At 44.5% G+C, this 8,224-nt stretch overlaps 1 protein-coding gene across 1 annotated transcript; it reads left to right on the forward strand.

Moving 5' to 3' along the window:
• Window positions 1-6,928: 6,928 nt before the first annotated feature.
• Window positions 6,929-7,938, forward strand: LOC131225437 (metalloendoproteinase 2-MMP-like). The gene has a single exon (XM_058220970.1). It carries the CDS (start codon window positions 6,958-6,960, stop codon window positions 7,903-7,905), a length of 948 nt encoding a protein of 315 aa, XP_058076953.1. The 5' UTR covers window positions 6,929-6,957; the 3' UTR covers window positions 7,906-7,938.
• The last annotated feature ends 286 nt before the right edge of the window (window positions 7,939-8,224 follow it).

The following is an 8,224-nucleotide window of genomic DNA, read 5'->3' on the forward strand; positions in this document are numbered from 1 at the left end:
GGATTTCGCCTTCAGGTTCCTATACTACTTTCAAGTAGCCCCAGTGCGCATCAAGGAGAACGCCTTGAACATCATGGGTCCAGAAGTGCCATGGAGATCCATCCATGCTCGAAATGTCTCCAAGTGCTCATCAAGGTCGCCCAAACCCGAATGGGGTTATATATGGGGTATTCTGAACTTGTGTGGTTGTTGAGCCTACATGATGTCATCGATGAATGGTGGCTCAGTATGCTTGAGGAGGCATCAACAGATATTGGGGTCTTTACTCGGTACGCTTGTTGGTTATTACCGAGATAGTCTCATATCTCTCTGATATTTTCCCCCATGAGACTTCGCTTTCTGTCATGGTTTCTAGGGCTTTCTTTTCTTGAGTCTGTTACTTCTCTTTTAGAGTACTGCACAAGTCAGTTTCGGTGACCTCTGTAATCGTGCGATTTTGGGATGGGGTGGCAAGGCTTTCTCCAGCTCGCACTTATCCATGATGTTACTTAGGGCACAACTGTTCAGGGCATGACTGCTCGGTTCCGCTCTATTGTTTCTTGCTGGTTGGTCGGGGATGCTTGCTACCTCTCTAGCAACCTTATGATATGATCCACATTATTAGCCAGGGTTCCGACCTGATTCTCGGGGGAACTAAGTCGACCTCATCGATTAGATGATTTCTAGGCCACAACTTGCGAGGGTGGCTGGGACTTGGGAGGTAACAGTGAAGCCTACTCCTCCTTGGATGGAGCCTAGTAGGATAGGACTCGGCTGTGGCTAGGGCCTTCCTTTTTTTTTTTCTTTGCCATCAGAAGGAGGTTTGGGAATAGTTGTAGCTAAAGACGGTGAGAACACGGCTTCGCCGCTTCCCACATATGGTGCTAATCTGTTGTTACCGAAATCTAGCCAACACATGAATTTGATATAGAACTGCGCCCTCCAATTGTTCTACAAAGACTAGAGAAAATATGAGCAGGGGGTGTCAGTGGCTGGCTATGGACCCTCCAATGCCTAAGTCGGGCTTGTAGGAGATGAATGCAAGGAGGTAGGTTTGGACTTAGGTGTGTCACCTCTTTTTCTCCTCTTGGTTTAGCATATATATAGGGCATGGGAGAAGGTTTTAGACCTCTAAACCCCACTCTGCTACCCTGGAGGGTCGCTGATCTGGCAGGATTCTTATCACAAATCTATCAGAGTAATATTCGGACGAGCCCGAATATGTCAGATTGATCATCGGCCAAGATCAAGCCAGATCCTTCTCATCTGGATTCTGATGCAAGATTCGATCCGGACTCCTCGTATTGTCTCTCTTGTAGTAGTCGAGCTTGTCAGCTCATGACGCTGGGAAGCTCAGGGCTCAAAGCCCGAGCTCCTTCCCCATGGGTCTCTGACTTGCATTGTAAAATTCTTTACGGGAGAGAGTCTTCTCCTATAGAGCTTTGTCCTCTGACGACTCAACTAAGCAAGTCGTCTCTAAGCTAAAGGAATTGTTCATCCCGTGCCGATGACCCTTCTGCTCGGACCTCAGTCACCCCAATTCAGAGGCTCCTCCACAGCTCGGAAGTCACTTATAAATAATTGTTGCTCTTCTCGTGTGAGGGATCAGCTGGTTTTCCCCACAACATCTTTATTTTAAGAGGATCTATGGGCTATGTATAAAATGACCTCGAAGTAAGGTATCGAGCCTCATGTGCATTTTAGTGGACCTTAACCCAATTCTGGGCTCTTTTCCTCCTCTTTCTTCCTATAGCTATTTTGACTTCCTTTCTGTTTTTTCCTACATACCCTGTGCCCTAGGGATGTGGCTAAGCCCAATCAGATTAAATAGCCCCTGTCAAATTTCTAGGATCTTTGGTTGGTTAGAATGGGCCAACCATCTTTCATGGGCCATCTAATCATACATGAGGGAGGTTATGTATTTTAACCCTTTCAAAACTCAAGTGGGCCACTTCTTTCGTCTTTTAAGCCTGGGTTTATGCATTTTAGTCCTTTTGAAACTCATGTGGGCCGATTCTTTCCTCTTTTAAACCCACAGGCATTCTCTTGATCATTCTCTTGTTTTGTTTCAAGACAGATGATGAATGGAGTGGATTTCTCACCAATATCTCTGTGAGCCCCACACAGCCCGAGATACATGTGTGTGGGGAACGGATTGGCTACTCCCCCTAACACCAGCCCTATGGCTGGTGGTCGGTGATTTGTGGGCCCCACCATGATGTATGTATTTCATCCATTCCGTTCATCCATTTTTAAAGATGATTTTAGCACTTTATCCCAAAATTAAGAGGGATATAAATCTCAGTTGGACCACACCACAGGAAGACAATAGTGATTGGATATCATCATTTAAATCCTACTAAGGCCCACTGTACCGTTTATTTGACATCCAATCTGTTGATTAGGTCATAAAGACTCAGATGAAGGGAAAAACAAAGATCAGCTTGATCCAATACTTTTATGGGCCCCAACAAATTTTTAATGGTTGACGTTCATTCAACATTGTTTCTTATAATGTGGTCCACTTGAGATTGATATATACCTCATTTTTTGTGTAATACTCTAAAATGATCTAGAAAAATAGATGGACGGCATTGATGAAACACATACATTATGGTGGGCCCGACCACCAGCCATTAGCTGGTGGCAGGGGGAGTGGCCAATCCGTTTCCGTGTGTGCGGGGTCACACCTAATCCGCCACCTTTTTGACTGGCAAACCTTTTTCTTACTTTCGAAAATAATAATAATAAAAGACTGACAAAGGTTTAGATGGAGCAGACTTAGACGAAAGACTCCCTTTGCTACCACCGTTAGACACGTTTGCGTGGGGCAGACTTCTACAAAGAGCATGATATCATCTCGATATCACGGTGGACCCAGGGAGGTACCTATCGTAGGCATTTTCCTACTAATTAGGATTATATACTGAGTTACTAGCACGATTTTATTGTATTGAGTACACTCTGTTGGGCCACCGTGAATGTACGTGGTTTATCCACCCGTTCTTCTATTTTTCCAACTCATTTTAGGGCGTGCTTGGCCGGAACAAGTATACGGGATTAGGTGGGATGGAATGGATTTTAAGGTAATGACGGGTGTTTGTCCCTTGATCCCAGGGGCTTGGGATAACCCCTGAGATATACAACAGCATGTTTGGACCGTCCCAAATGGATGGGTTTGCATCTACACTACTTCTTGTGGTGTGCCCTAATTACTGTTTTATATTTGCCTTAAAACAGATTTATGACTAAATGTAGGCCGGTGAAAATGATAGACCGAGTGGATATCTCATTGATATCTTAGTGGGCCCCACATAGAGGTAAAAATTCACATCCTGGGATTGACAAAATCCATGTTAGCCACGGCAAAATCCATACTAGCTACGGGCGGTGTTTACGAGGGCGAGGTACATCCCGCCATCCCAAACGGGGGATGGGATGAGATGGTGAGGGATAACACTCCTAATCCCATCTAATACCATATCCAGTGCCTGGGCCGGACCAATTCTATGAGATTAGGTGGGATGGAATGGATTTTATGGTAATAATGGTGGTATCAGTGTTTGTCCCTTGATCCCAGGGGTTTGGGATAGCCCTTGGGATATACAGCAGCCTGTTTGGACCATCCCAAATGGATGGGTTTGCATCTACACTACTTCTTGTGGTGTGCCCCACTCACTGTTTTACATTTGCAACAGGTTTATGGCTAAATGTAGGCCGGTAAAAATGATGGACGGAGTGGATATCTCATTGAATCTTGGTGGGCCCCACATAGAGGTGAAAATTCACATTCTGGGATTGGCAAAATTCATGTTAGCTACGGGTATTGTTTACGACGGCGAGGTACATCCCGCCATCTCAAACGGTGGATGGGATGAGATGGCGCGGGATAACACTCCTAATCCTATCTAATACCATATCCCGCGCTCCGCCAAACATGCCCTCAAGGGTTGAGCCCAAAATTTAAACATAACCAAAAATTCAAGTGGACCATACTGCAAGAAACAGTGGGAATAATGATTTCCATCATTAAAACTTTCTTAGGGCCTACAGTGACGTTTTTTTGTCATCCAACCTATTCATAAGATCACAGAGAGTGAAGATATAAATATAAACTTGATCCAAAACTTCTATGGCCTCGAAGAAATTTTCAACGGTAGAAGTTCAATTCACACTGTTTCCTGTGGTGTGGGCCACTGAAGCATTGAATATTCTTCATTTTAAAGATCAATCTCTATAATTATCTGCTAAAATGGATGAACCGAGTGGATAAAATATATAAATGACAGTGGACCCCACAGAATTTAAGCGGACTCAGTTATTCAGTACGCAGTCTGTTTGCTTTTCCTACCTACTTTTTCTTTCTTGTGCTCCGGCTCACTTGAATTTTTTAATCTGCCTCCTTTCTATGCCCGTCCTAAAATGATCTGTCAAGATGTATGGACGTGGTAGATTTCTCACAAACTTCACGGTGGCCCACCTTGCTTCCACGAGAAGTTACTGCTAAAGGAAATCCGATTGCATACTGAGTTACTCGGTACCCTCTCATCGTACCGAGTAAACTCAGTTGGGCCCACCGTGAATGTATTTGTCTTATCCACTCGGTCCATCCGTTTTTTCAGACAATTCTAGTGGTTGAGCCCGAAATCGAGGTATATCTAAAGATCAAGAAACCGTGGGAATAATGATTTCCACTGTTGAAACCTTTCTATATCCCACAGTGATGTTTATTTGTCATCCAACCTATTCATAATATTACAAATACATGGATGAAGTGAACAAACAAATATCATACTGATCTAAAACTTCTGTGGTCCCCATGAAATTTTCAATGGTGAATGTTTAATTCACACTGTTTCCAGTGGTGTGGTCGATTTGAACTTTGGATATGCTTCATTTTTTGGCTAAAGACCTAAACTTATCTGCTAAAGTGTATGGACGGGGTGGACAAAATGCATGAATTCTTGTGGGACACACAGAGTTTACTCAGTACGCTAAGCCTACTGAGTTACTCAGTACGCAATCCGCCTCCCTGCTAAAGCCCTGCGGACGCGGATTTCCTGCGAAAGCCTTTCGCAGGAAGTTCCTGCGCAAGGATCTGGGTGGGGCTCACTACAATGTATGTGAGAAATCTATTCCGTCCATCCGTTTTAAGATCTCATTTTAGGGAGCGCAATAGAAAATGAGGTGAATAAAAAACTCAAGTGGGTCACACGAGAGGGAAAATTAGGGAAAGAAATTTTTACCGTTGAAATATTCTTAGGGTCTACCTTGATGTTTATATGTTATCCAAACCGTTTATAAGGTCATTGTCAATGGGATGAAGTGAAAAAACCAAAAATGTAGACCGTTACAATAATTTTTTGGGCATAAGAATGCTTCAACGGTGCTCGCTGAATGATCACTGTTTCCTCTCGTGTGTCCCACTTGAGTTCTAGATACACCTAATTTTTTTTTCCTAGACCTTAAATGATCTCAAAAAACGGATGGACAGAGTGGATTTATCAAAACATGTCTGTGGGCACCACCCAGCATCCTTGCGCAGGAACTTCCTGCGAAAGGCTTTCGCAGGAAATCCGCGTCCCCTGCTAAAGGCTTTCACAGTCAATCCGTTTCCAACACGTACTGCGTACGGCGAGCAGGTTGGTGGCTACTGGATGTGAAACGGATTGGCTACTCCCCCAGCAACCGGCCACCACCCGCTGGTAGTCGGTGCTCTGCGGGTCCACCATGATGTATGTGTTTCATCCATGCCGTACATCTATTTTTCTAAATCATTTTATGGCATGATACCCAAAATGATTATATCCCAATCTCAAGTGGACCACATTGGACGAAACAGTGTTGAATGAACGTCGACCATTTGGGGGCCATAAAAGTTTTGGATCAAGCTGATCTTTATTTTTTCCCTTCATCTGAGTCTTTATGACCTAACCAACAGATTGGATGTCAAATAAACAGTACGGTGGTTCTAGGAGGATCTTCATGGTGGATATCTAATCACTATTATTTTACTGTGGTGTGGTCCACCTGATATTTATATCCCTCTCATTTTTGGAATCAAGCCTTAAATTGATATGTAAAAATGGATGAACGGAATAAATGAAACACATACATCATGGTGGGGCCCACAGAGCACTGACCACCAGTTACAGGCGGGTGGCAGGGGGACTAGCCAATCCGTTTCCACTAGATGGTGCTATATGGGTCCACCCTTGATGTGTGTACATATTTTATCAATGCCGTCCATCCATTTAAGGACATTACTTTAGGGAGTGAGCCCACAAATGATGTACATCCATATCTTAGGTGGACCACACCAACTTCCACCATTAGAAACCCCTAGGGTTCATGTAATGTTTATACGCCATCCAGCCTGTTGATAAGGTCACACAGACCTAAACGAAGGCAAACCAAATATCAGCTTGATCCAAAACTTTTGTGACGGCCAAGAAGTTTTTAATGGTGGGTATTCAATCACCACTGTTCACCACTGTGTGGTCCAGCTGATATATGCATCTGCCTCATTTTTGGAATCATGCCTTAAAATGAGCTGGAAAAATGGATCTATTGGCATGGATAAAACACATATATCATAATGGAGCCCACCTAGCACCGTCCAATAGCCAGTCACTACTTTCAGCATTAATATGCAATCCCGTCATTTAACATGCAAATGCGGCCCACCCAATGTGTCAAATCAGCTTAATTTTCACGCCCTTGATTTGCAATCACCTGAACCAACACATGAGAATCTACATACCAGAAGCACTAGTCTTCTTAACCACCCTACGCACGTCTAAACGCTAATATTTCTAGTCTTAAGAAAAGAAGACCCAGACCGAAAGACTTTGCCCAACACCGGTAATTGCGCAACGCGGTTCTTTGAGATACATGCCCACTATAAATATAGTGGATTGCCATTCAACTCCTCAAAACGGAACAGCTTTTGAGCATCCAAGTAGGAAAATAATAGCAATGGCATCCAAACCATGCTCTACTTTTTTTGCATCCCCTCTTTTTCACCTTCTCATGCTTCTATTGCTCCCTCTTTCCATCCACTCCCATTCCACTCAACAACATCAGGAGACCTTCAAGTCCCTAGAGGGATGTCACAAGGGTCAGACTCTCAAAGGGCTCCATACAATCAAGCAATATCTTGAGAAGTTTGGTTACCTCCCTCACCATCACCACAACAAAACCGGCAGTGGCGACGACGACATGTTTGATGATTCCCTCGAGTCGGCCATTAAGACTTACCAGATCAACTACCATCTCAATGTTACTGGCGTACTTGACGGGAAGACGTTGCATGACATGGTGTTGCCACGGTGTGGTGTCCCAGACATTGTAGATGGACGTACTACCATGCGCTCCGGGAAGAAGCGTCATCTTGGCTCCATGCACCACACTGTGGCTCATTTCAGATTCTTTCCCAGCAACCCAAGGTGGCCTCCTTCCAAGAGACAACTCACCTATGGTTTCCTCCCTGGAGTTCAGGTGATTGGCGCACAGGACCTGAGGTCCATTTGCAGCAGTGCTTTCGATAGATGGGCGCGCGTGAGCCATTTCACGTTCCAGGAGACTCAAGATGTTAACACTGCAGATCTTAAGATCGGATTTTATAGTGGAAATCATGGTGATGGGGCCCCATTTGATGGGAGCGGCGGAATACTTGCACATGCTTTTGCACCTACTGATGGAAGGTTCCATTTCGATGCGGATGAAAGGTGGGCCACTAACCCAGTTGCAGGTGCCTTCGATGTGGAATCCATTGCCGTGCATGAGATTGGGCATTTACTTGGACTTGGCCACTCTTCAGTGCCCGAAGCTATAATGTTTTCACGTATTTCTGATGGGGTGAAGAAAGTGGATTTGCATGGGGATGATATACAGGGAATTCAAACCCTGTATAATATGCCTTGATGCATGTTCCCATAGCACGTATCTATTTCGTCAGGTGTTAGCTCACCTATGGTTTCCTCCCTGGAGTTCAGGTCATTGGCACACAGAACCTGAGGTCCGTTTGCAAAAGCGCTTTCGATAGATGGGCACGCGTGAGCCATTTCACGTTCCAGGAGACTCAAGATGTTAACACTGCAGATCTTAAGATCGGATTTTATAGTGGAAATCATGGTGATGGGGCCCCATTTGATGGGAGCGGCGGAATACTTGCACATGCTTTTGCACCTACTGATGGAAGGTTCCATTTCGATGCGGATGAAAGGTGGGTCACTAACCCAGT

This window comes from Magnolia sinica, chromosome 14, assembly GCF_029962835.1.
Source record: "Magnolia sinica isolate HGM2019 chromosome 14, MsV1, whole genome shotgun sequence".
NCBI classification, from domain to species: domain Eukaryota; kingdom Viridiplantae; phylum Streptophyta; class Magnoliopsida; order Magnoliales; family Magnoliaceae; genus Magnolia; species Magnolia sinica.

Bases quoted from the DNA above. Each gene is read 5' to 3' on its own strand.
- LOC131225437 (XM_058220970.1), top strand. From the start codon at position 6,958: ATGGCATCCAAACCATGCTCTACTTTTTTTGCATCCCCTCTTTTTCAC.